This window comes from Zootoca vivipara, chromosome 3 (genome assembly GCF_963506605.1).
Source record: "Zootoca vivipara chromosome 3, rZooViv1.1, whole genome shotgun sequence".
Lineage (NCBI taxonomy): Eukaryota > Metazoa > Chordata > Lepidosauria > Squamata > Lacertidae > Zootoca > Zootoca vivipara.
In genome coordinates, this window is record NC_083278.1 from 118,524,388 (window position 1) to 118,552,299 (window position 27,912).

The 27,912-nt window shown below is 50.1% G+C and overlaps 1 protein-coding gene across 2 annotated transcripts in view; it reads right to left on the bottom strand.

The window, feature by feature from the left end:
* Positions 1-1,690: 1,690 nt before the first annotated feature.
* The window catches only part of OTOF (otoferlin), a 161,976-nt gene continuing 135,754 nt past the window's right edge, over positions 1,691-27,912 (bottom strand). Inside the window, exons 34-46 of one of the 2 annotated variants that reach the window (XM_035110531.2) lie at positions 25,570-25,706; positions 22,934-23,068; positions 21,375-21,512; positions 19,422-19,549; positions 17,444-17,614; positions 16,875-17,035; positions 16,150-16,292; positions 14,096-14,184; positions 12,050-12,148; positions 8,480-8,721; positions 6,484-6,662; positions 5,334-5,434; positions 1,691-3,505 (exon numbers count right to left, since the gene is read on the bottom strand). In XM_035110531.2, the coding sequence (XP_034966422.2) occupies positions 3,325-3,505; positions 5,334-5,434; positions 6,484-6,662; positions 8,480-8,721; positions 12,050-12,148; positions 14,096-14,184; positions 16,150-16,292; positions 16,875-17,035; positions 17,444-17,614; positions 19,422-19,549; positions 21,375-21,512; positions 22,934-23,068; positions 25,570-25,706 (1,904 nt within the window). In that variant the 3' untranslated portion in view covers positions 1,691-3,324. Of the gene's footprint in view, positions 3,506-4,767; positions 5,039-5,333; positions 5,435-6,483; positions 6,663-8,479; positions 8,722-12,049; positions 12,149-14,095; positions 14,185-16,149; positions 16,293-16,874; positions 17,036-17,443; positions 17,615-19,421; positions 19,550-21,374; positions 21,513-22,933; positions 23,069-25,569; positions 25,707-27,912 lie in introns of those variants that run through there. The other variant, XM_035110530.2, reaches the window with a different exon arrangement.

A 27,912-nucleotide genomic window follows, 5' to 3' on the forward strand; every position in this document is an offset into this window, starting at 1 on the left:
ATGGGACCAGATTATGGTGGCAAACTGCAAGAGAGGCTGGGCAACGAAGATGGGGGGGGGGGATGTGGAGGCACAGAGGCCAAGTGGTAGGTGAATGTTAAGGCACTAAGAAATCCCCATGCTTTCTGGGTGCACGAGCAGATCTGCAACAGTCTTAACCTGACAATTCTCTTAAAGTTTTCTGTCCCCAGGGTGCTCAGTGTGGCCACATCGCCAGCTTCTGCCGGGTGGGTGGGGGGCAGGCTAAGGTCTCAGGACCCAGGGAACTAGGCATCATGAAGGGAAAGGGGAACCCTGAACTAGACCTCCTGTTTCCCCCTTAGCTCCATTCCGTAGAACTTTTGGGGTTCTCTGAAGCACCAGGCACTCACTGGCTAGGTTTATATAAGCCACTGGTTTGTAGGTATTTTCCTCCCTCCCTCCCTCCCTCCCTCCACAAAAAGCAATCCAGACTCCGTTCCTTTCTGGTGATCTGTTTTTATTAAAGAACTTACAGATTTATCTCCCGATCCGTACAGCAAATCCCAAAGACCCCATATTAACAGTGCACAAAGATCACCCACCCACAAAAGAACCCTCCCCGCAACAGTAGATAAAAACAGGATCAATCCTTTACACACACCTCAGGAAATCAGGACGAGAAAGACAGCATGAAACACACAAGCCACCAGGTGTTCCAGAGCTGCAGGAGGGAGAGAGGGGCAGAAAGGCAGCTTTTCCCTGTGCTGGTTTCTCTAGGGCTGCCTTCGTTGACCTGGCGCCCTCTGGGTGCTCTGAACTACAACTCCCATCAGCCCTGCCCAGCACTGGACTGGCGAAGGCCACTCTAGAGACGCGTGGTGCTAGAGCTGGGCCACCTGCCACCTCCATCTGACCCCCAAAACTTCCCCTGCCTCTTCCCTTCCCAACACATTGGTCCCCTGCGACTCTCTCCCTCACTCCACTGCATAAGCCCCGTGGCTGCTACGGTTCTCTTGTGACAGCCTGGTGTGCTAGCCTTGCCCACACAGCCGTTAGCCGTACCTAGTGGATGCTAAGGGTTGGTGGCTCGCCCAAAAATTGCCCACGGCTGCCCGGCGGCTGTTTTTTGGTGATGTGGGATTTGGAGTCAGTGGTGTGCTTTGACGATCTTCACACTGCCCTCCCAGATTGCCTCTCGAGTGTGGAGAGAGAGAGGAACAGGAAGGGCAGCTGTAGAGTCACATGGAAGAGGGACCGATGTGATCCCACAAGAGAGGTGATGCCTCGATACAGCGGAGCGTTGCAACACTTTGCATGACTGCTGTGCTTCTTAAGTCTGCGCCCCCTGCAGATTCTAGAATCATAGAGTTGGAAGAGACCACAAGGGCCATCCAGTCCAACCCCCTGCCGAGCAGGAAACACCATCAAAGCATTCTTGACAGATGGCTGTCAAGCCTCTGCTTAAAGACCTCCAAAGAAGGAGACTCCACCACACTCCTTGGCAGCAAATTCCACTGCCGAACAGCTCTTACTGTCAGGAAGTTCTTCCTAATGTTTAGGTGGAATCTTCTTTCTTTTGCAGAAGATGGATTAGAGTCCGGGCCAGGATAGGGGCCCTGTAAGCCCTTCAAAAACCTATGGGTCTCAAGGAGATGCCCAAACATGTTGGGCAACGGTGATGCTGTAGCGGCCACATGTAACCCGGCCCACCCACCCACCCCCTTTGGTCTTTCTAGCTTTGCCTGTCTCAATCAGCGGATTCGCTTTGAGAAGCAAGCTGCATCCTTAAGCCTCACCCCCCTACTTTAAGGGTTTCACCGACAATCCCTTGTTTCAAAAGGATGTGCCTTCTCCGTATACCGTCTCAACCCTGAAGAATGTGCTGTGCATCCGTTAGATGAGAATAAAAACCACTTACTGGAACCCTCCACTGATTGAGGAAAGACGAGACATGAATATTTCAGTTACTAGGGATTGGGATGTCTTGGTCTGGGAAGCAGGTTGTCCCTCGCCTTCCCGTTGAGTCACCAGCCACGAAAGGCTGCTTTGGACTCGGTCATCAGAAAATGTCCTCGAGCCTGTTTCCTTCTCCCTGCCCCAACCAGGGTTCAAGTGGCTAGGGAGCTTGGCTGAAGATCATAGCTAGCCCATCAAAGGGCTGAGGGACTAGAAAATTTGGTGACTGGAGTCCCTCCCCCATCTCCACATGTTATTGCTCTGTGCTCACACACGTGTGTCTGGGTGTTTCCAAGCACCACCCCTGCCAGGCTTACGGGGTATTCTTGAAGAGCCGAGGACCAAGCGAGAACTGTCTGCGCTTATCATCCAATGAATAATGGTCCTATTTAGTACTTATCTAGCACTTTTCGAGCTTATCTTGGTGAAATCTGCATGAGAGCCTGGTACGAGTACTGTTATCCTCAAACTGCAGAGGGGGCTGGCAAAGCAGGCTGCCTAAATTGGGAACTCCTGGCTTGGGGATCGGTGGATTTGCAGCTCAGTCTTTTATATGCTGCAATCCTCAGCCTACTGATCGGTGAATTCAGTGGGACTTGCTTCTGAGCAGACACACGTGTATCATTGCACTGTCGGCTGTTACGCTTGCTCCCGTCTGGGGGAGATACCCCATCTTCTCGCAGCACCTGCAGCCGATGAACCGACTAAGCTCCTGATTTGTGCTCGCCCTCGGAAAATGTGGGTAGGCATTGCTCCAGCACGGCAAATGCCTCCATTCTCCCTACCAGGCTGGGAACCAGCAGGAAGCTGTGCCCGTCTGTGGTGGGCCAGGGGGGTAGCCTCAATAAAGAAAACGGCAGCATTGGGCAGCAACCAGGGGCGCCAGAATCTCAGCGGATCACATCACACCTAGCGCAAGGAGGAGAAGGCCCTTGCATTCCCAGAGCCTCGTGCCGAGTTTTGCTGCGGAAGGAAAAACAACGGGAAAAGGAGGGAGAGACAGGTGAACATGTCAAATCCACACAGAGCACAGACTGAGGTGGCGCCACCTCGTGGGTTCAATGGTGGAGGATTCTCCAGTTGAGGCAAGATGGGTGCGAGACAGGAGTCCTTAGACTGCAAGGCTCTCCAGTTCCAAAGACTTAGGCTGGAGAGGCTGAGAAGAATTGCTGAGGATATAAAGCTCATGTCGGGGGGGGGGGGGAGAGAGTAAAGAAATCTCCTTTCTCCCCCTTCCCCAACACTGCGGAGCAAATTTTGAGCTCCTGCTGCCCCCATCCCCCCCCAAATATTTCCCGAGAGGAAACACAAGGAAGTCACAAAAAAGAAACACAAACAAGAGCCGGCGATGACCAAGAACAACAGGCTCCGAAAGTGGGGGGGGGCAGGGTGCAGGTGGCTTCCTCCTCATGCTCCAAGGAGCTTCTTGACCATGTAGCCGGGCATGGAGTACAGGAAAAGGGCCACCATGATGATCAGCAGGAGGGCCAAGACGATCTTGATGATGAGCCACTTGTAGCGGGTGCAGATAAGGTACCGTATGGACTTGAGCGGGTTCAGGAACCAGATGAAGGATGTATCCGGACGACTGTGAGGAGAGAGAGAGGCGGGAGGTGGGGGTGGGAGAGGGAGAAAATGTCCAGGGCTGGAGTCAGACGCAGGTCAGCACAAAAGACGCAGGGCTTCATCGACAGTGAACCTCATTCTTCATTCAAGGAAACGGCAGACAATTCAGCGATGCTCCCCTACGGAGCAGCTTCCAGGACTGAAGGTCCTTGCCTTCCACCCTCTCTAAGGCTCCTCCTCTGCCAGATGTTTCCCCAGCAGTCTCAAACTGCATATGCACACCTCTGGCCTCTGTTCTGCCCTCATTCAGGGAGGAAGGGAGTTTGATGCAGCCAGAGAGAGAGAGACTTCCTGGATTCTCCAGCAGCCTCTTGACCCCCCCCCCCCCGCTCCTCTGCTTCAGCCTCAGAGTCTGAACCGCTCCCTGTCGCCGACTCTTCCTGCTCACTAAACCCTGTTGCCACATCAGCATCCAGCCCCTCCTCCCAATCTTCCACCAACCCCCTGGCTCTGAGCCTTCCTCCTCCAGGGATTCCCTTGGGGGATTTCCCAGCTGGTGCCTCCCACTGATCCTCTTTTGCCCAGCCAGGGCAACAATTTCCTAGGGGCAGTGGGGAGATGGTTTCCTCAGGTCACGCCTTGAACCCTGCCACCGCACAAGACTTGGCCATCTTCCCACTTGCATTGCCGGCCCGATGGCACCAGCAACCTAAGCAGGGGCTCGACAGCAGCAGCGTTTCATGCAAGCCCTGCCTTGTGACCCGCCAGGCCCTCTCTCGTCTCACTGGTGGGTCACCATACACAGCTGTCAAGCCCTTGTGTAGGTCCCCAGTTGTTTGTGTCTGCCTCGGGAACATCAGCAAACCCTCACTTGCAAGGCCTGGCAACCCAGGCAAGGTCGTCGAGGATTCTGGGGTGTGGTTCTTGGGAAGGAGCGTGCGGGTTAAGTGGTTTGGGTGGGCAGAGATGGCAGCCCTCCTGCAGATCAGCTGCTCTCTGGCTGATCATCTCTGCTCATTATTTTCTAGGGTACTTTGCTGAAGCTGCAGCTCAGCCACAGGGCCTGCGTTCAAGCACAGTTTCATTCTGGAGTCATGTTGGACAGAGTAGGGCGTCTCCAAGTGCATCAGCCCCTCACACACCTGGGGTCAAAGAGCAAGGCGTCTAACCTGGGAAATCAGGTGTCTTCTCACCTGTCCCTCCTCCTCTCCCAACTTCTAAAGGTTTTTTGATGGGGACTCTCCTACTTCTCACCTGTCCCCCCCCCACCCTGCCCATGTTTCCCGTTGTGGTCACGGCACGAAGCAGCCCCCAAGCTGCAGGCGTTGGGTGGAAAAAAGGAAGGTACCCTGAGGAAAGAGGGGGCAGACCCTTTCAGGCCCCGAGCAGCTTCTTGACCATGTAGCCGGGCATGGAGTACAAGAAGAGTCCGACCATAAGGAGCAAGAGAACGAGGAGGAGGATTTTCAGCAGAAGCCAGCGGTACGTGTGCCAGATAAAGTAGCGGATGGACTTGAGAGGGTTCAGGAACCAAATGAAGCTGGTATCTGGGCGGCTGGGGCAGGAGGGCAAGGTGGGGCGAGGAGGAGCAGGAAGAGGAGGAGAGAGACCGAGGACACAGGGGAGAGAGAGACAGGGAGAGACGAACGGAGTCAACGGAGGAGGGAGAGAACACGCAAGGCAGATCAACGGGGTGGTGCGTCCCACCCAAGCAAGACGGCCAGCGGCCACTGCTGTTCCCTGTGCGGCTGTACAGCCCTTGGACCTCCCCTGTTATGCCTCCATCCATGTGAGCGTCTGCTTGGGGACCTCTGCTCCCACCTCCCTCTTCCTCCCCTCTCGCCACTCACTTGGGTTTCTCCAATGGGTCGGGCTCGTTACGAGCCAGCCCGGCCGGACTTTTCTCGGCTTCCTCGGCCGTCAGGAGGTGAAGCTCGGCCTCCACTTTTCCCTGTTGGGGGGGGGAGGAAGGTAGAGGTGAGTTTTGAACTCACGGACATCCAGTGAAGCTGAATGCTGGAAGATTCAGGACGGATAAAAGAAAGGACTTCATCACATAACACAATAGTTGAACAATGGAACTCCTTCTTGAAGGAGGCAGTGATGGCCACCATCTTGGATGGCTTTAGAAGATTAGACAGATTCATGGAGGAGAGGGCTATCAATGGCTGGAAACTGCAGGAGGGGAGAGTTGCCCTTGTGACTGGGGTCGTCCTTGTGGGTTTCCCTTGGGGGGCATCTGGTGGGCCACTGTGAGAAAAGGAAGCTAGACTAAGTGAGCCATTGGCCTGATCCTACAGCCTCTTCTTACATTCTGATGACTGCAGGGTTTGCCATATAGGCAGGAGGTGCCATGGAAGCCTGGGCATCAATCGAGGCAGGCAGGCGGATGTGAACAAAGTGGTTCAGCTCATGGACAGGAACCAGAGAGGGTGGCATGATGTTGGGGAAAGTCCTGGGCAGCCCTCGCTCCACCTCTGCACATCACACCCAGAGTCAGAAGCAACCAACGGTCAAAGCAGAACCATAGACCACCAACCCATATGTCAAGAATGGCATATGTCAAGAATGCTTTGATGGCATATGTCAAGAATGCTTTGATGGTGTTTCCTGCTTGGCAGGGGGTTGGACTGGATGGCCCTTGCGGTCTCTTCCAACTCTCTGATTCTATGATTCTAACCCATATCTGATGAAGCCCTCTCCATCATTGGAGATTTTAAAAGAGTGGTTGGATGGCCATTCTAGGGATAACTTAGCAACGTTTCCTGTGTTGGGTTGGGTTGGACTAGAGGACCCTTGAGGGTCTACGATACCATAATTCTAAACCATCCAGCTCCTCTGTCCACCCCATATCCAGGTTTCTCACTCTTGACCTGCAGCTCCACCCCATTTTCCTGTGCTCCTTCAGATCTGGGGGTGCCTTTCCCGCCTGACCCGACCTGACCTGGCTTCCCCTCTAAGCCAAGGTGGCGGCCCTCTCCCTGCAGCCCCATTACGTACCGTCATCTCCATTTCGTCGTTCTCGTCTCGTGCCAAGAAGGGCCACCAGCCCTTCACCCTCTTCTGTTTGAAGATAGAGACCATGGGCACCTCAATCTCACCCGTCCCCAGCTCCATGCTGCACTGCTTGGCGGTCTTAGCGCCACGTGGGAAGCGGTTCAGGTCAAGCTCAATGCCTCCTGAGAAAGGGAGGGAGAGAGAAAGGAGAGATGATATTATTATTATTATTATTATTATTATTATTATTATTATTATTATATACCATCAGCATTTGATCTAAATTATTATCATTCATCAATATACAGTGGAACCTCAGTTTATGAACACCTCGGTTTACGAATTTTCGGTTTTACGAACGCCACAAACCCACCTGGATCGGATTCACTTTCCATTACTTTCAATGGGAAAGTTCGCTTCCGTTTATGAACGCTTCAGTTTATGAACAGACTTCCGGAACCAATTGTGTTCATAAACCGAGGTACCACTGTATCAACACTTTACAGTGGTACCTCGGTTTATGAACACAATTGGTTCTGGAAGTCTGTTCATAAACTGAAGCGTTCATAAACTGAAGTGAACTTTCCCATTAAAAGTAATGGAAAGTGGATTAATCTGTTCCAGACGGGTCCGCGGAGTACTCAACCTGAAGCATTCATAAACTGAAGCGAACTTTCCCATTAAAAGTAATGGAAAGTGGATTAATCCGTTCCAGACGGGTCTGCGGAGTACTCAACCTGAAGCGTACTTAACCAGAAGCATGGGTGTAACTGGTTCCGGAAGTCTGTTCATAAACTGAAGTGTTCATAAACTGAAGCAAACTTTCCCATTGAAAGTAATGGAAAGTGAATCCGTTCCATATGGGTCTGCGGCGTTCGCAAACCGAAAATTCGTAAACTGAGGTGTTCATAAACCGAGGTTCCACTGTATATTGGTTCATCGGTAACATAAGAGGGAAAATGACTATTATTCATACTCAATCTAAGCAGAAACAAAAGTGCTCCAGATTAGGCATTTAGCTATGCGGTGTTGAATGCTACCGGTTAAATATTCTATCCGGTGTCCCCTTTGTTTTTGTTTAGGTTTAAACCAGTTCACAAGCGAAGAACGTTTACATGGACCACTAATAATGAACCCTATTTTGTTAGATAAAAGGTAAAGGTAAAGGGACCCCTGACCATTAGGTCCAGTCGTGACCGACTCTGGGGTTGCGGCGCTCATCTCGCATTATTGGCCAAGGGAGCCGGCGTACAGCTTCCAGGTCATGTGGCCAGCATGACAAAGCCAGTTCTGGCAAACCAGAGCAGCACATGGAAACGCCGTTTACCTTCCCGCTGTAGCGGTTCCTATTTATCTACTTGCATTTTGACGTGCTTTTGAACTGCTAGGTTGGCAGGAGCTGGGACCAAGCAACGGGAGCTCACCCCGTCACAGGGATTCGAACCGCCGACCTTCTGATCAGCAAGCCCTAGGCTCAGTGGTTTAACCACAGCGCCACCTGGGTCCCATGGACCACTAATAATGAACCCTATTTTGTTAGATACCAACACAAATTTATTATGCTACCGTGTTTCTCATATTATAAGACACGTCTTATATATATTTTTTCCTCAAAAAAAAAAAACACTATGGCTTATTTTCAAGGGATGTCTTATTTTTTTCCTCCTCCTCCTGCCGCGGCCGGCATTGCTGCTGTGCCTATCACTATTTTTGGGGTATGGCTTATATTCCTTGAATGCTTAAAAATCCTGCTATGGCTTATTTTATGGGTATGTCTTAAAATATGAGAAACAGGGTATTTTCATTGTGCACAAATGGCATGATAAAAGACGAGGTCTTTTTTGAACCCTTTATTGTCCCTATGATTCAAGTTGCTAAAACCCAATAAAAAGCTATCAAAATAAATAAAGCAACACAGATAAAATCTCTATACTGTAAAGTGCTTCCTCTCCCCCATGCTGACCCTGGGGCAAGTACCCTCCCGGGCTCCGTCACTGACCGAGGAAGTCATCGGCGGAAAAGTGGTCGGCGTCCCACACTTGTAGCGTGAGTCGGGCCGGAATCTTGTACTCGGTCTCGTCCCAGGAGAACATGGACTCTTTCTTCGAGATAACAATCTTCTCCTCAGCCGCAAGGTAGTCGAAAGGAAAGAGGTAACGCCAGTTGAAGTTCCCCTCGCCGGTCAGCGAGTGATAGTGGACGTCTGTGTCCTGCTTGTCTTCTTGCTGCCCCTTCAGCCATCTGCACGGGCAAAAGAGAGGGGATGGGGGGGGTCAGCCGGGAGGGGATTTCGAAGGACAGTTGTGCTCATGCGGGACCAGGAAACGTCGGTGCTGGAGGGGAGGCGGCAGGCTGGAGGGGGGGGGCTCGCTTGCAAAGGGGCATCCTAAGGGGGTGCTGAGTATTGCTACGTTGGAGAGACTTGTTGTGTTTTGGGTATTCTGTTGGGAGCTGCCCAGAGGGGCTGGGGCATTGCACACCTTAGGGTTAGCCTTCCTCAATCTCAGGTCCCCAGGCGTTGCTGGACTACATCTCCCATCATCCCTAGCTAGCAGGACCTGTGGTCAGGGATGCTGGGAGTTGTTGTCGTTCAGCCCGGACACTGAAGTCCAGCTCCGAGGGCCTTCTGGTGGTTCCCTCGATGCGAGAAGCGAGGCTACAGGGAACGAGGCAGAGGGCCTTCTCGGTGGTGGCGCCTGCCCTGGGGAACGCCTTCCCACCAGATGTCAAGGAAATAAACAACTATCTGACTTTTAGAAGACTTCTGAAGGCAGTCCTGTTTAGGGAAGTTTTTAATGTTTGGTGATTTTGGGGGCTTTTAATATTCTGTTGGGGGCTGCCCAGAGTGGCTGGGGCAACCCGGTCAGATGGGTGGCATATAAATAGTAAGATTATTATCCCTGCCTGGAGGAGATGCTGTTTTAAGTACAGTAGAATCGCACCTTGTGTGTGTGGGGGGGGGTTATTGCCCTGGGGATGGTGCGTATACACGAAAATGCGTATACCCAAGTCACTCCCTTGGTCCTGCCCCTGCACAAGTATTCTATCTTCTGAGCAAGGCAGAGGGCTTTTAATTTCTCTGCCTCGCTTATCAGGCTCTGGGGTGCTCTCACGGCACAGTCTGTGAGTTCTTTTCTTCCTTTCTCAGTTCCCTGGAGTCTGAAATCAGTATCTGTTCGGTGGGATTTGAAGATCAGATGTGATTTCTAAAGCCCACATTCAGAATTCGGTTTGGAGACATTCCTCCAATACAAAAGAAAAAAGAAAAGGGACACAACAATAAATTCTCAGAAGTTGAAAATTGCATGTTTTGAGTTTTGGCTCCAAAGCGTTGGCTTTTGCACAACCATCAAATGTGTGAAAGATCGGGGGGGGGGGGGGTTGTTTCAATCTAACTTGCTGTTTGCCACTTTCGGCATTTTAAAGGGAAAAAAGCATGATAGAACTGTTTTAGGTCATAAATAAAAAACCTGGGCCAGAATCCAGAAATTATTCTGTAACCCAAGGAGCGGCCTTTTCCACAAATTCTGTTTTAGTGTAGCTGAAAATGCACCGCTCCTCTGTATGCGTCTTACATGAAGGGCAAAGGAATTATCTATGGGGCGCTAAGGGGCATCAGGGGAGCGTGGAGGTCTAAATGCCTATCAGACTTTGAAAAGCTGGTATCAACTTCATCCATTTTTTGAATTAATTAAACTAAATGGTTTCAACCAGCTTCTGAATAAATGGTCCACTGATTGTCCCTATTTTGATTTTTGTGTGTGTATATCAGACTTAGTAGGTCAAACAAACTGCTATTCTGAATAATACTTTAGGGGAAGGACACTGTGGGTGAGTTTATGGAACCAAGGGAGAGGGCCCCTCCAAAAGTTTGGGAACCCCTGGCCTAAACTGTACCCCCCTCTGATGCATGCAAGAGGGAACAAAGCAAGCTGTCCCCACAGCTAAACACACTACCATATCTGCAACCCCCCCCTTTCCCAGCTGCGCCCTTTCCTCTCGGTGAGAGGGGCTTGCAAAAGGGAGACAGCCAAGCACACACACACACAAGGAGGTGCCACGCCTGGAACAAGAGCATGCAAAGAGGCAGCACGACAGCAGCATTCCTCATTCAGGGAAGGGAGAAGAAAGCCCTTGACCCTCATCCCCTTACCTGCTCAGATGCTTGTATTTTCTCAGGCGCCTTATGGGTGACCACCCAGCCCTACTCCCAGGCAAATGCATAGCTCAGGTTGGGTGGATTGGCAGGGCTGCATCAGACCTGTGGCCATAGCTGCCAAGTTATCCCTTTTTCTAAGGGATTTTCCCCTTATGCCGAATAGGCTTCCTCGCGAGAAAAGGGAAAACTTGGCAGCTATGCCTGTGGCAGGGTGAAGGTAGCCCCTCTGGGGCGCTAGCTCTTGGCGTGTGGCTTGAGCAGAAGCTGGCTCAACAACCTTATCCTCCCATGGTCAGGTCTACGCAAAGTGACCCATCTCTTAGATCTACATTGACTCCCAGTTTGTTTCCGGGCACAATTCAAAGTGTTGGTGCTGACCTTGAAAGCCCTAAATCAGTGTTCCTCAACCTTGGGCCTCCAGATGTTTTTGGCCTACAACTCCCATGATCCCTAGCTAGCAGGACCAGTGGTCAAGGATGATGGGAATTGTAGTCTCAAAACATCTGGATGCCCAAGGTTGAGGACCACTGCCCTAAATGACCTGGGCCCAGTAGACCTGAAGGAGCCTCTCCACCCTCCATTGTCCAGCCCGGACACTGAGGTCCTTCTTCGAGGGCCTTCTGGTGGTTCCTCACTACGAGAAGTGGGGATACATGGAACTAGGCAGAGGGCTTTCTCAGTGGTGGTGCCTGCCCTGTGGAACGCCCTCCCATCAGACGTCAAGGAGATGCACACCTTCCGAAGGCAGCCCTGTATTGGGAAGTTTTTAATGCCTGTTTTTAAAGCCCTGTATTGGGAAGTTTTGCCTGTGCTCTGTTATGTTGGAAGCTGCCTAGAGAGGCTGGGGCAACCCTATCAGATGGGCAGGGTACAAGTAAATAATAGTAATAACCGCTGGAACGAGCTTCCCCTTAGGCCCTGCCGATGGATCGCCATAAGCTATGGATTTGCAGCGCATCCCACAGTAGACGAGCAAAGGATTCGCAGGGAGTCTCCCATGCGTTCTCCCCCCCCCCCAAGCAGCCCTGCGCCCCCCCCCCCGGAGGGGTCGTGCATGGAGCCTCGGTCAATTACCCCCTGACATAGATGTCTGACATCTTCTCTCCCATCATGAAAGCATCGTCCTCCAGGACCACCTCATCGGTGTTCCAAATAATAACCCGCAGCTCATACCTAGCCATGGCGCAGAGCGGACAGCAGCACAACAACACAGAGAGGACAGAAAAGGGGGGGGGAGGCAGAATAGGAGAAGCAAAGTGTTGGTTAACTGATGCCCGCCTGGAGGAGCCACGCCACCTGAGAAAGGGTCGTCCGTCCTCTGCGGGGAGCACTACAGAGCGGGGCAGAACCAAAACGAGAAGCTCACGCACACAGAGAGAGTAGCCGGTTATGGGTTCCCCGCGTACGTACCCCCGGACAAAAATGTCACTGGATTTCTCGCCAGTGAAGTAATCATCGTCCTCCAGGACTACCTCATCTGTGTTCCACACTATCACTCTAAGCTCGTATCTGGCAGGGAAGAAGGGAGAACAAGGGGTGAGCCGGGGTGTGTGTGTTGAAGAACTGCGCTTCCTCTCCTAAGGCTCTCCAAGGAAGGTCTGAGCAGAGGAAGGGAGACCGCCATGTCCTTCCTGTTGAATTCCCTCCATGGTTGTTGCAGGGGGGGCGGAAGGGGGGTGCGTTGGGTGCAGACCACCCTGGGTGTCACCACTGAGGGGTGTGTGTGTGACAAAATGCTGGGCAGCACTCACCACAGGGCCTGCAGCGTGCCCGAGCCACGCATCTCTCCTGGGAGAGACAGGGCGGCTTGGGTGCACGCAGCCTCCCCGCTGCCCAAATGGTCCACCAGCTCCCTAAACTGTAGGGCGGATAAGTGGGAGGAGGCAGACAGACACTGGAGGTCCCGTGGTGAACCCCGCCCCTATGGGGGGCTCATCCTGAGCGGCTTCCTCTGCTGCTGGGTTGTTGCAGGCGCTTTTGGCTGGGAGGGGAGGGGAAATTCCCTGCTAGACTGGACCCTTGGACTGGAGGGGGCTGGACTGGATGGCCCTTGGGCATAGCTGCCAAGTCTCCCGTATTCCCCGGGAAACCCCCGTTTTTCCAGCTGTTCCTAGCTGAAAAAACGGATTTTTTGTTTTCCCCCGGTTTATTCTGGCGCGGTGGCCATTTTGGAACTGGGCGGAGCATGCTCAGAAGTGAATTTTGATGCTGCTCTGCCCAGTTCCAAAATGGCTGCAGTGCGACTTCTGGCACGGTGGCCATTTTGGAACTGGGCAAAGCAGCATCAAAAGTCACTTCTGAGCATGCTCCGCCCAGTTCCAAAATGGCGGCAGCGCTACTTCCGGTCTGCTACTTCCGGCCTGGTCCCTTATTTTTCGGACAGCAACTTGGCAGGTATGCCCTTGGGGTCCCTTCCAGTTCTACAGTTCTATGATTTCTCTCCCCCCTGGAGACTCATCGAAACTCAGATCCACAGAAACGAGAGCACACTCTTCCAATTTGAATAAGCTTTGGGCAACCAGGGGCAGGACAAGAAGCAACTTGGTCAACGGACTATTGTGGTCCAAGAGCATGGTGACATCCACCCGAGCTTTTCAAACATGCCATAAATCAAATCCAGTCCATTAGGAAAATGCCAAATATGGAGTCAGATCACTGGATTTTTGTTTGCTGTACACCGCTTAGATGCTTTCTTCATGTAAGTATTTTCACAAATAAAATAAATTATTCCCTCCCACCCCAAACCCTCAAAAGTGCTGAACTCCTTCGCTTTCTCTCACAGGAGATGCTCAAATGAAGTCCCATATAACGTTTAGGACTCGTAACCACCCACACAATCAAATATAAACATGACCTACACTAGTGGCCAAAATTGTGGAAACCTTTTGGAGAAAGTGTATTTCTGAGGTTTGATGGCTCATAACACACTTTCTTTTTGGAGTAATGCCATAAAATTATATATCAACGGAAAGATCATTTCTATTGTCTCTTCTTTCTTTTATTATCTCATTCATTCTCTCTCTCACTCTCAGTCTCTTTGCCCCATTTTCAGCCAGCCACCCAGCCAAACTATTCATCCTTCCCTCCATTAAATCACCCACTCATCCTTTTTCCTCCTCCAGAAAGGATTTCATGGATGCAGGGATCCCCTGTGGGCCCTCTTGACTAGGGCTGGGCGATATATTGATATCTCGTCCAAAACCGGTTTGAAGTCCAGACCGTTATACCAGTTTCATAATTTTTGACCTGGCGATCTATCATGAATCATGATTGCCAGTGCGCTATGCAAAAATCATGATGCAATGAAGACCGTGAAGCCGGCCAATGCCTTGGCTCCATCCTTATTCCAGACATTGTGGTGTATCGATTTATTGCTGGTGATATATCGCAGTGGTGAAAACCCAATCTTGCCCAGCCCTGCTCCAGCTCCAACCCCGACCCAGAGCAAAGCATTACTTCTTTGGCTTCCTCGGCGATATGTCAATGGCGGGTCCTGGTGCCGGCATGTCCATGGGGAACATATCCACCCACAACTCCAGCCGTCCCTGCAATGATGGAGAGACCCAGTTAGTGGCACCTAATTTCCCCCCAAGTCCCTTATCGCTGGGCCCCGCTCAGATCCAATCTGTTTGGGGGCCCCCAGTGCATCTCAGGCAGCCTTTTCTCCATCCCAAGGGTGTTCTAAAATCCTAAGTAGAGCTCTGTTTGACCAGACCCAAGGTGCAGATGTCCCCTTTCCAAGCGTGGATAGCGAAATGCTTCCTAGAAGATCGTGGGCAGGATTCCAGGACAACAGCCCAGCCCTATTAACCGGCAGAAGAAGACGAGGAGAGCCTGCTGGATCAGGACAATGGCCCATCTAGTCCAGCATCCTGTTTTCACAGTGGCCAACCAGGTGCCCCCTGGGAAACCAGCAAGCAGGATTCAAGCCCAAGAACAACTCTCCCCTCCTGCGGTTTCCAACTGTGGAGGCAGAGCCGAGCCATCCTAGCTAGGAGCCATTGATAGTCCTCTCCTCCAACAATTTGTCTAAACCTCCCTTAAAGCCATCCCAAGTTTGCAGCCATCACTGCCTCCTGTGGAAGGGAGTTCCATAGTTTAACTATGCATGGAGATGTCCTTATTTTTCCTCTGTGTCCCGAATCTTCCAGCATCCAGGTGTCCATGAATTCTTTTCTCTAGCTAATTTCTCCATGCCGTGCATAATGGCAGGCTCTTTTATCCTGCCGCCTTTTCTCTAAACTAAAAAGCCCCAGTCAGAGGTACACTGCCTCTGAAAATGGAGGCTCTATTCAGCTCTGGTGGCCAAGTGTTCAGCATGCTATCTTCCATGCAACTGTCAAACCTCCAGAAGAAGAAGAAGAAGAAGAAGAAGAAGAAGAAGAAGAAGAAGAAGAAGAAGAAGAAGAAGAAGAAGAAGAAGAAGAAGAAGAAGAAGAAGAAGAAGAAGAAGAGGAGGAGGAGGAGGAGGAGGAGGAGGAGGAGGAGGAGGAGGAGGAGGAGGAGGAGGAGGAGGAGGAGGAGTTTGGATTTGATATTCCGCTTTATCACTCCCCAAAGGAGTCTCAAAGCGGCTAACATTCTCCTTTCCCTTCCTCCCCCACAACAAACACTCTGTGAGGTGGGTGTGACTAGCCCAAGGTCACCCAGCAGCTGCATGTGGAGGAGCGGGGCAAACCCGGTTCCCCAGATTACGAGTCCATTGCTCTTAACCACTACACCACACTGGCTCTCAGCAGCAATGACCAGTGGCAATATTGCAGCAGACTCTGTGGCTGTCCGAATCGAGTTCCTGGAAACTAAGGTGGTCCCAAAGCTCAGGGGTGGGGAGGAACTCATCGCTGCCTGGAAATGTATTCCTTGCGTTGGGACAATTATTATTATTATTATTATTATTATTATTATTATTAGAATTTATATACCATCTTATACCCGGATGTCTCAGGGCAGTTCACAGAAAAGATCAACATATAATAGATATAAATCAGGGAAACAAGTCAAAAAAGGATATACTATAAATATAGAAGAGAAGGCGGTTACTAAATAGGAATAAGGATGGCTTGTATTCCTTACTAAGAGGTTTAAATGGAATGGTTTTGCTTGCTTGCTTTAGGTTTGTCTGGTTTTTTCTTTTTCTTTTTTTATGTATTTTCTTCAGATATAGACAGAAAGAATGTTGTTTATGCTAACAGTTATAAAAATGTAGAATCATAGAGTTGGAAGGGCTGTTCGTTTTCTATTTTTCCCTTTCTTCATTTTCTTTCTTTTTACTGTCTTTTTTATATGTAAGATGTGTAATACTGTATGTGTATATCAACAATAAATAAAAACAATTTTTTAAAGAAGATCAACATAAAAACCACAACATATATATATATAATCAAAATAAAAACGACCACCCAATAACACACATCCGCATGGAGTTGGTGGCAATAGAGATGTGCAAATATATGGTTGGAGCGCGAATCCTCCACACCAGCAAGTGCGCAGTCTAGAGTGGCGCCCGGTACCTGCTCAATGCCTGGCTTGTCCGGGTTCAGCAAGGGCCGCGTTTCCACGTGTTCTGGCACCAGTTTGCAGCCCACACGCGGGATCTCCTCCCAGTGGTGCAAGACAGTCAGCGCTAGATGTTCGTCCGTCTGTTTCTTCTGGCCTGCGAGGGCAGAGAGCACAGAGGCAATGAGGCAGAGAGAGAGAGAGAGAAAGAAAGATAGATAGAGAAACGCCATGGGTCGAAAAAGGAGCAGAAACATTTGCTGCTGTCGGCACCCTTGTGTGACAAACAAGAGGGTTCGCCCCATCAGCCTGGGTTTGTGCTCACGTATGTAATCCATTAAGCAATTACCCAATAAACACATTGCATAATTCTGCCTGGTATGCAGGGTTTTTTGTTTTTGTTTTTGCAATGCAATCTCTTCTAAAATAATGCATTTTCAGAAGAATGTGCATTTCTATCGACACTTTGCCACAGTATGTGCCTTTCTGTACAAACTCGTTGGCTAGACAACGTCATTGCAAAACGGCGATGGTTCCATTGCAAAATTCAGAGGGCTGCACTGCAGAATTCTGCAAAATTTGAAGGCCGCCTGTGTTTCAAGTCTCACATTGTGCAAATGAGGCTGGTCTGCCTTTCATCGTGAGCTAAATAGAAATCCTCTCCCTTCCCCCATCTCTGACCATCCTGTACATTCTTACTTCAAAGCAACTGACTGGGGCTGACTTGCTTCCAACTTACCGTTTTCGTCCTCCACTTCTGTGGGTCCCGTGAAGACCCGGTTGGTCACCTTCACTCTGCCGCCAGGGCCGTAGTGGGGCCCGTCCAGCTTCCCCTCTTTGCATAACTTGGACAAGATCTGGGTGGGCTTCTGAGGGTCTCGCCACATATTGTAACCGTGGCTGTGGAGAAAAGTTGGCTCTCGTCAGTTCAAGGTGGGGCTTGGGAGAGCCCAGTCCCTGCAGCCCACTCAAGGACCCTCCCTGCTCTGTTCGGGTAAGACTTAACAGGAAGTGTTGCTGAGTTCACAGAATCAAAGCGTTGGAGACAGGACCACGAAGGTCCTCTAGTCCAACCCTCTGCAATGTGGGAATCTTTTGCCCAACGTGGGGCCTGAACCCACGACCCTGAAATTAAGAGTCCAATGCTCTAGTTGCAGGTGGTTTCTTTGAATGAACAGTTGACTTCTCTGGCAAAACTCTGCTTCTTACTTTTGCTGACCTGCGTCTGACTCTAGCCCTGATGCTGCCACACACACAGGGCCTCACTCAGAGCTACCAAATTCAGCTGCAGGGATCCGGGATGCTCACATGGAATAGTTCTGGGTGATCCCACAGGTCGCCCTGTGCTTGCTGTAGTATCGGTTCTCCAGGTCGATCTTGGTCTCGCCAATCAGATCATCGGAGCCCACTAGATCCCAGTCGTAAATAGCCACTGTCAGCATCGATTCCATGGGGAAAGTGGCCTCGATGTCGAACGACCTGGAGGGGAAGAGACAACCATCTGGAATCGCGGGGGAAATTGGAAAGGAAGGAGAAGGGGCAAGGGAGGAGAAGGACAGCCCTTGGAGATGGAGAAACTTTTCCAAAGCAATCGTTGCTGGAATAGGTGGAATTATTAGACGGGTGGAAAAATAAGCTAACCAACTAGCTGGGTGATCCCAGTTTGGGTCAGGATTGACCTAAGGCAGCCTTTTCTTAGCCTTGGGTCCCTAGATGTTGTTGGAATAATTATAATTATTATATATTCCTTATACCTTGCCCATCTGGCTGGGTTTCCCCAGCCACTCCCAAAAGAATATTAAAAACCTGATAAAACATCCAACATTAAAAACTTCCCTAAACAGGGCTGCCTTCAGATGTCTTCTCAAAGTCAGGTAGTTGTTTATTTCCTTGACAACTGATGGGAGGGCGTTCCGCAGGGCGGGCGCCACCACCGAGAAGGCCCTCTTCCTGGTTCCCTGTAACTTCGCTTCTCACAATGAGGGAACTGGCAGAAGGCCCTCGGAGCTGGATCTCAGTTTCCCAGCTGAATGACTACAACTCCCAGCATCCCTGACCACAGGTCCTGCTAGCTAGGGATGATGGGAGATGTAGTCCAACAACGCCTGGGGACCTGAGATTGAGGAAAGCTAACCTAAGGTGTGCAATGCCTGGCTTGGAAAATCCCAGTTCTCCACCCCCACCCCCCATTAATGCATTCCAGTACTAATGGAATTTTGCTGCCTCTCAAGTGCCTGCAAATGTCCTCCTCTCAGAGGCTGCCTCCTGGCAGGTCTGGTGTCCATCTGAGCTTCCATATGAAGGCACAGCCAGAGCATTGTAGAGCTGGAAGATCCCCCAGTGGTCATCTAGTCTAACCCCCCTGTAGTGCAGGAATTTCAGCTCAAGGATCCCTGCCTGACGGCAATCCAAACTCTCTTTTAAAACCTTCAACAAAGGAAAGCCCGCTACTGTCTGAGATAATCTGTTCCATCATTGAATGGAGAAAGTCCTTCCTGATATAAGACACACTTTTTCCTCCTAAAAAGGATGGAGAAATGTCTGTGTGTCTTATGGAGCGAAGGCCCACTCGGAACAGCAGGCTTGTAGCCGCCGTTGGCAGAGGTGCAGCGCAGCGACTCTGCCAACAGCGGCTAGCATGCCTGCCCCACTTGCTTTACAGCGAACCGGGAGGAGGGATGGACGGGAGACCCTTCCCCCCCCTCCTCCCAGCTTGCTTGCTTGCTTCCTTCCTTCCTTCCTTCCTTCCTTCCTTCCTTCCTTCCTTCCTTCCTTCCTTCCCTCCCTCCCTCCCTCCCTCCCTCCCTCCCTCCCTCCCTCCCTCTCTCTTCCCTCCCTCCCTCCTTCCTTCCCTCTCTCTCCCCCCTCTTTTTCACCCCTTCCTTCTCTCTCTCTCTCTCTCTCCTCTTCCTTCCTTCCTTCTTTCCTTCCTCCCTTCCTTCCTTCCTTCCTTCCTTCCTTCCTTCCTTCCTTCCTTCCTTCCTTCCTTCCTTCCTTCATTCTTCTGAGCCATTGAAGGCTCACTAAAAAAGAATATTTTTTCCCCCTTGTTTTCCTCCTCTAAAAACTAGGTGCGTCTTATAGGGTGGCACATTATTTGGGGTCCTCGCCTCCAGAGCAGCAGAAAGCAATCTTGCTCCAGCTTCTGGGTGAAAGGGCTGCCACGTGGAAGATGGAACAAGCTTGTTTTCTGCTCCTCTGGAGGCAAAAAAAAAAAAAAAAAAAACCAACCAGCCCAGGCAGCGCTATGCAAACGGCAGCCTGGCTCAGCGTGGGGACCCCTTACTTTCCAAAAATGGGGTTCAGCTGTTTGGAGATGTAGTTCTCCTTGTCCTTGATGTCCGTCTTCCCCAGCTTGATGACGACATATGGGTCAGCTTTGCCGTTGATGTCGGCGGGGTGCAGATCGGTGGCCTGGAAGAGAAGCCTCACCATCATCCAAGGCTCATTGAAGGATGCGACCCTAAAGTCCCACATTAACAAAAAGGGGGTCCCTTCTCTCCAGCTCGCCCTGCTATCTATCTTTGAAGAGGCTGACCTTAAGGTACATACAGGGCCGGATTTAGGTTGGATGAGGCCCTAAGCTACTGAAGGTAATGGGGTCAATAATTAATAATAATAATTTATTTGTACCCCACCCATCTGGCTGGGTTTCCCATTGTCTGGCCATGATATATAACTATAACTATATAACTATATATATAGTTATATATATATATGGACTGCAATAAGATGAAACCTGTCACAGATGGGGTGTTGGCTACTCCCGAGTAAGCACTCCACATATCCTCTGGATTTTCATAGTTTTATTGTGCATGCTATATACAGTGGTGAGATGTCTCAAATCATGTCTGCTCTGCATGGGGCAGAAGCCCACAATGGCGTCTCGTGGGCTCTGACCCCCTTTTTAAGACTCGGCATCCAAACGCCCCTCCTCCTTGCTCTATGGGTCCTCCGTGGTCCCAAACCAGGCTCCTGAGGTGCCGTTCTCTCTCCTCCCTCCTTTCCAGCCCCTGCTGAAGCTAGCTCCTCCCCTGCTTCCCTGCTACCAACCTGGAGCTGAGCCACCAGGACTCTGCAGAGCCCTGGACCCGTCTTAACCCTTCCTGTTCCTGATTTGAACTCCCAGACTTGCTGCTGCTCTCCCATCTGGTGGAAGTAAGCAGAGTGGGCTGCTCTCTGCAAGCCCTCTCTCTTACAAAACCTATCCATTCTGAAGGAAATCAGCCCTGAGTGCTCACTGGAAGGACAGATCCTGAAGCTGAGGCTCCAATACTTTGGCCACCTCATGAGAAGAGAAGACTCCCTGGAAAAGACCCTGATGTTGGGAAAGATGGAGGGCACAAGGAGAAGGGGACGACAGAGGACGAGATGGTTGGACAGTGTTCTCGAAGCTACGAACATGAGTTTAACCAAACTGCGAGAGGCAGTGCAAGACAGGAGTGCCTGGCGTGCTCTGGTCCATGGGGTCACGAAGAGTCGGAAATGACTAAACGACTAAACAACAACTATATATATATAGTTTTTATTAGATTTTTCTAATCTACATTTCAAAATATTCATTTAAACACCCATAAATCAACGACTTCCCTTGCTCTCTTTCCGTGGTTCATTTTGCATACCAAACATCCCTGCATATTTTAAATTTACTACACCATTCAGTAATGCATTGTTACACCATCAAAACCTATTTACACTGATGAATTTATCTTAATGCTACCAGCGTTTTTATATGCACACAATTTTCACCCATACAATCAGTCAACATTTTCCAGTCTTCTTTACATGTATACTTTTCTTGTTCTCTTATTCTATTTATGTATGCTACTACTGCGGTCCGTGTTTGGCTAGCTCCAAAACGGAAAACAAACGAGGTCCCAACCAAAGAAGAACGGCAACTTAAACTAATGGAATACGTGCAGGATGGCCACGAGTTCTAGTCTTATGCGCGCGAGAGAAAAACTTGTCTCTCTCCAATTCTGTAAACTTCTACCATGCCTCGTTCTCCTTTTCTCTAGACTAAAAAGTCCTAAACGCCGCAACCTGTCCTCATACGGAAGCTGCTCCATCCCCTTGATCATTTGGGCTGCTCTTCTCTGAACCTTTCCCAGCCCTACAATCTCCTTTTTGAGGTGAGGCAACCAGAACCTGGCTGGGGGCAGCTAGATGGGATCCAGTCCTTGGAGCTGGAAGGGCAGTAACTAGGAAGAAAGAGGAAACCGTGTGTCCGTTTGCGTACCCTCACCACGTAGACCCGGACCAGCACATTGATGGGGTCGTTGCTTGGGATGCCCTGGAACATGCCGAAATTTGGGTCGTACCCCGCCTCTTTGGTGATGTCATCAGGGAGTGGCACTTTGTAGACGCACATGGAGCCCTGCAAGAAAAACGGGGGCGTGGGAAGGTGAGAAGATGTTTTCATAGAATCATAGAGTTGGAAGAGACCACAAGGGCCATCCAGTCCAACCCCCTGCCAAGCAGGAAACACCATCAAAGCATTCCTGACAGGTGGCTGTCAAGCCTCCACTTAAAGACCTCCAAAGAAGGAGACTCCACCACACTCCTTGGCAGCAAGTTCCACTGTCGAACAGCTCTTACTGTCAGGAAGTTCTTCCTAATGTTTAGGTGGAAGCTTCTTTCTTGTAGCTTGAATCCATTGCGCCGTGTCCGCTTCTCTGGAGCAGCAGAAAACAACCTTTCACCCTACTCTATATGACATCCTTTTATATATTTGAACATGGCTATCCTATCACCCCTTAACCTTCTCTTCTCCAGGCTAAACACACCCAGTTCCCTAAGCCGTTCCTCATAAGGCATCGTTTCCAGGCCTTTGACCATTTTGGTTGCCCTCCTCTGGACACGTTCCAGCTTGTCAGTATCCTTCTTGAACTGTGGTGCCCAGAACTGGACACAGTACTCCAGGTGAGGTCTGACCAGAGCAGAATACAGTGGTACTATTACTTCCCTTGATCTAGACGCTATACTCCTATTTTAATCTGGTTAAAAGGGAATCCAGGCCTGGGCAAAGCAATAATAATAATAATAATTAATAATAATAATAATAATAATAATAATAATAATAATAATAATAATAAATTTAAACCCCGTCCATCTGGCTGAGTTTCCCCAGCCAGGCTGTGTGGCTCCCAACATAATTAAAAGCACAATAAACCACCAAACATTAAAAACAAAAGCCAAAAGGGAGCGTGTCCGAATCACAGGCTAAGAGAATTGTAGAGTTGTGAGGGACTCCCAAGGGTCATCTAGTCCAACCGCCCTCTGCAGTACAGGAATTGCAGCCATGTGGCCTCCTTTAAAAAAAACCTCTCCCTCTCGTGTTTTGGTGCACCAGAATAATGGCACCAGAAATAATAGACCCGCCCACCCCCCACCCCCCAGCTCCACATGGAAAATGCAGGCTTGAAATCAGATTAGCTTTGGGAAATTCTCTGATCCCAGGTTTGCTGGCTTGTTTAAGATACTAATAAATGATATTAATAATAATAATAATAATAATAATATTTATACCCCGCCCATCTGGCTGGGTTTCCCCAGCCACTCTGGGTGGCTTCCAACAGAAAAATAAAATCTATTAAACATTAAAAGCCTCCCTAAACAGGGCTGCCTTCACAGACTACCTCTGTGTATTTTCAAATTCAATCCAATGTGGGGAAAGGGGGGGGGGACCACCACCCATTTATAGAAGTGTAGAGGCACCACAACTCCCAAGAGAGGGCCATAACTGTTCTGGATCTTCTCCTATGCATGCGGTTTGCAGATGCCAGCCCCCCAACTCGCCTTGAACCTGCCCACGATACGATCCTCGTCGGCTGCGTGGTCATCGTCATCGCCAATCTTCCCCCGAAAGAGGCTGAAAGTGTGCAGCCAGTCCTCAAAGCTGTCAAATTCCGTCTCCAGCTCTTTGGGGAACACCTTGGGGGGAGGTGACAATGAACCCGGGAAAGCAACAGCAAAGCAGGCGAAGTAAAAATAATAAGAATTACTCTTCATTGTATTTCTCCGTTTCATAACCTCTTGATTGCAAAGGAAGCCCCCTAACCTCAAAGCAGTTTACAAAAATATCAAGCAAACTTTCAAAGCAATATTTTCAAACATACCAAAATTTCAGATTCAGGTAGGTGGCCGTGTTGGTCTGACGCAGTCGAAATATATAAAAGAATTGTCCAGGAGCACCTTAGAGACCAACTAAGTTTGTTCTTAGTATAAGCTTTTGTGTGCATGCACACTTCTTCAGATACCAAGAACAAGCTTATTTGGTCTCTAAGGTGCTCCTGGACAATTTTTTTATTTTTTTATATACACCAATGTTTAAAATACTGAAACAAGCAAAAACTCACACCAACTTCCTAAGCATCTGGAAAGTCTGGACCAGGGGCCAGCAAACTAAGGCCCATGGGCCGGATCAGGCCCAATTGCCTTCAGGATCCGGCCTGCGGACTGTCCGTGGATTGGCGTGGGGATTCTGTTCATTCGGGCTGCGCCATTTTTTCCTGCACCATTCCATTCCCTCCCCCTCCCCTCTCACACACCGCGCCTCCTCCCTCCCCCCTCCTGGCTTCTTCCTGCCCTGCCTAGAGGAGGAAGGGGGCTGGGATGAGCTGGCTGAGTGCCATTTTAAGCAGCCCCTCTCTGGAGCCAGCCCTTTTGCGCCACTCGTTTCCCCTCTGCCACCACCGCTCTGGCTCCCGTGGGCCAGAGAGCGGAGCAGACGAGGTCGCTCTGCCTACCCACGAGAAGCAGCCGCGGCAGCGGTGGTAGTGGCGGCAGCAGCAGCAGCGGCAGCCCCAGGGAAGGTAAGCGTAGCGGCTGGTGTTGTGGCTGGGGAGTGGGAAGGAGGACTACTTGCCCCCCTCACCTCATCTTCCAGCCCCCCCCCCATGCCGCTTCTCCAGCCCGCCACAAGGTCTGAGGGACAGTAGACTGGTCCATGGCTAAAAAAAATTACCGACCCCTGGTCTGGACTAGAATCATAGAATCAAAGAATCATAGAATCAAAGAATCATAGAGCTGGAAGAGACCACAAGGGCCATCCAGTCCAACCCCCTGCCAAGCAGGAAACACCATCAAAGCATTCCTGACATATGGCCGTCAAGCCTCCGCTTAAAGACCTCCCAAGAAGGAGACTCCACCACACTCCTTGGTAGTAAATTCCACTGCCGAACAGCTCTTACTGTCAGGAAGTTCTTCCTAATGTATCTTTCTTGAAGTTTGAATCCATTGCTCCGTGTCCGCTTCTCTGGAGCAGCAGAAAACAATATTTCTCCCTCCTCCATATAACATCCTTTCATATATTTGAACATGGCTATCATATCACCCCTTAACCTTCTCTTCTCCAGGCTAAACATACCCAGCTCCTTAAGCCGTTCCTCATAAACTAAATAAGACTGTTTTGAGCAGGTGCTGAAAAGAGTTCAGCGAAGATGCCTGCCTGGTGTCAATAGGCAGGGAGTTCCGAAGTGTAGCTGCTGCCACACTAAAAGACCAAGTTCTTGCAAATGTATTGAGTATTATGGGTCACCTGTTACACTGCTAGTTCCTCCAATGGAAGTGGCTGAGTGTGTGCAGCTGGGGTAAGCTGAGCTCGTGGGTAAACTGGTCCCAGGTTTTATGGACTTTATATGCTCACAGCAATGCCTTGTAGCAAATCTGCAGCCAGTGCAGATTTCTGAGCACAGGGGTTATATATGCTGATGAAGCCTTGCTCCTGTCAGCAATCAGGCTGCAGCATACCCTCCAGATCAAGCACAAAGGAAGCTCCACAACGAGTGCATAGCTGCCAAGTACCCCGTTTTCCCCGGGAAACCCCCCGTTTTTTCATACAGTTTCCCGACGGTCCCCCGTATCTCTTCGTCTCCCATTATTTCTCCCTTATATTCTCCTGCCAGCGGCCATTCCCCCCCCCCCTGCTTTGCCCACCGAAAATGGCTGGTGCCGGCGCCAAAAGTCACGTCTACGCATGTCCGGAAGTGTGTAGACTCGACTTCCGGTGTTGGCGGCGGCCATTTTTGGTGTCACGCGGCTGCCGGTCCCGGATTCTGCAGTCCGGGACTTGGCAGGTATGACTGTAATTAAGTTAGGGTTACCGTAGGTCCGGAATTTCCCGGATATAGCCCTCATAAACAGCGTCTGGATGGAAATTGCTGAGAAGTCCAGGAAAATGTGGCCGTATGGCAGCCCGTGTCGGCAGTGTAGATTTTCATTTTTTAAAATAGCTTTTAAAAATTCAACAACGTTTGTGTCCAGATCTTCACTTTTTGAAATATGGCATCCCTAAATTAGGTTATAGAATACTCCCGCAAAGGAAAAATAAAACTCCCAGTCTGGAGGGGCCCTCAGGATGCAGAGTTAAACCCCCATAAACCCACCTTCGGGCTTCTACACTTCTGACGCAACTGGGATCTGGCGCAGCTCACCTTAAGCTCATCGATCTTCTGCTTGTTCTTCTTCTCGGGACCCTCAGATGTCGGCGGCTGCCCCTGTTGCTGCTTCTTCTTCTTGTCCTCTTTTGGGGCCTTGACTTTCTCCTTGGTCTTCCCTTGGCCCTTGGAGCCTTTCATGGGAGAGTCATCAAGTCTGATTTCTGAGCCCCACAAGGGAAGCAGTGGCAGATGGCGGAGGGGGGGGGCAGGTGCAGGGCATTGCAGCCAAGGGGAAGGCGGGAGACGAGAAACAGAACGAGCAGTCGTGATATGCATGAAAGCTGACAGACAGCCATTATCAAACCAATTTTTGCCATCCCTAACAGGGTCCCTTTCTACCGAGGCTTGGGAGACCACCAGCCCTTGCTATTAATGTCTCGGGGACTGTGCTGAGGAGGGCTGCACAGATGAGGAATGGTGGGAGCCTCCCCCTGCCCCCAATCAGGATCCTGACACTTCCCAGGGGCAGTGGGGCAGTATAGATTTGGAACAGTGGTTCGCAGAGGGACGTAGTTCAGAAGACAAAAGTTGGGAAGAACTGGGTGGTGAACAGGTAGGGGAAGAAGAACCGGGAGAGAGAGAATTAACAGACTCCGGTGCGCTGGAAAGTGTCCAGCCGATCAGTCCAAGGTTGTGGAGATTAGATAAGGCGCAGTGGTTGCGAGATCAGGTTGCAAAGACGATGAAGCAGAGGGTGACTCGGTGGGGGGGAGTGGGTGTAAACCTTAATAGGGAGCACCTGTGCTCTGAGAATGGATTCTTTGCTCTTTTGCTGTGATCATTAAAATCTCTTTCAATGGTAAGAGACTATTTTCGCTTTGTTCTGCTCATCCACGGCCAAAGAGAGGGAGGAAACCGCTTCTCCGAAGCCTGACAGAATGCTTCGATACATTGGGAGGGAGGTATTTGTGGTTTCTCTTGGAAGTTTGGGTGCAATTCAGCTTTTAGGAAAAGGGTCTGCATGGGGTCTAAACAGAGTATGGGATCCCCAGATCCCCAAAACTATCCCTGTGCCTTTAACCTCTTTGCTGACCTCTCTCTCTCTCTCTCCATCGAGATTTAGAATCACAGAATCATAGAGTTAGAAGAGACCACAAGGGCCATCCAGTCCAACCCCCTGCCAAGCAGGAAACACCATCAAAGCATTCTTGACATATGCCTGTCAAGCCTCTGCTTAAAGACCTCCAAAGAAGGAGACTCCACCACACTCCTTGGTAGCAAATTCCACTGCCGAACAGCTCTTACTGTCAGGAAGTGCTTCCTAATGTTTAGGTGGAATCTTCTTTCTTGTAGTTTGAATCCATTGTTCCATGTCCGCTTCTCTGGAGCAGCAGAAAACAACTTTTCTCCCTCCTCTATAGGACATCCTTTTATATATTTGAGGGATACATGTTTAGAGGGATACACGTTGGGTTGCATTCCCTTTTCAACTTTCTCCTCCTCCTGACAATTTCTTGGGACCTCAAGGCAGGAGGAGGGAACTTTCTGATTCTGCATCAGACAGTGTCGGATCACAGACGCGCCCCCAGCCTGCCCCAAGAGATTTTACACGCCCAGCTCCGAAGTCCGATTCTGCCAACTTTCATAGACTCTTTGCCAGTGATGGGGTGATGGCATAAAAACAGAAAAAGTGAGGGAGGTGGGGGGCCATGCAGAGAGGGGAGACAGAAGGTGCCCAAACCTTTGCTTTTGGGTAGCTGGCAAAGAGAGAGAGGAATAAATGGAAGGAGGCCAGACACGCTGCAGATGGTGCAATGGAAGGGGCTGGTGCTGAACTCTTTTCATATGCATTTAAAAAAATTAAAATGTATTGGCATAACAGTTTCCTTGAAGGTGGAAATGGGGAATTCATTTTCAACAGTTCTCAATATTCCTATAGTTCAGGTAGTTGCATTTTGTTTCAGCTCTAGGAGAGGAGCTTGTTTTGTGGGGGGGAGGGTTTGGAGAGGGCAAATCTGTGGGATGGAACACTGGGGCAGACAAGTCACAACAGTTCCTAGAGTGTCCACTAACAGGAACTCACCTGGGGAACACCTGACTAAGTTCCTGTTCCCCCAGATATGCAGATGAGATGGATTAACTGGGACAAAAGCCCCTAGCCAGCAGCCATTCTCCCTCTTAGCCTTTTCTTCTCCAATGGGAACACATCTCCAGAGAATCTACAGCTAGGATGGTTCTCCCTCTTGGCCTGCTGCCAAGAGTGAGACCAAATGGAGCCTTACCTTACTAAGTAGTCTCCACATGTATATACTTGTAACTTTTCTACGTAAGCCTGCCTTTCTGAGATTATGCTGTTAACTCAGGATGAAACTGTAAGTAAACTCTATCTTATTTTAT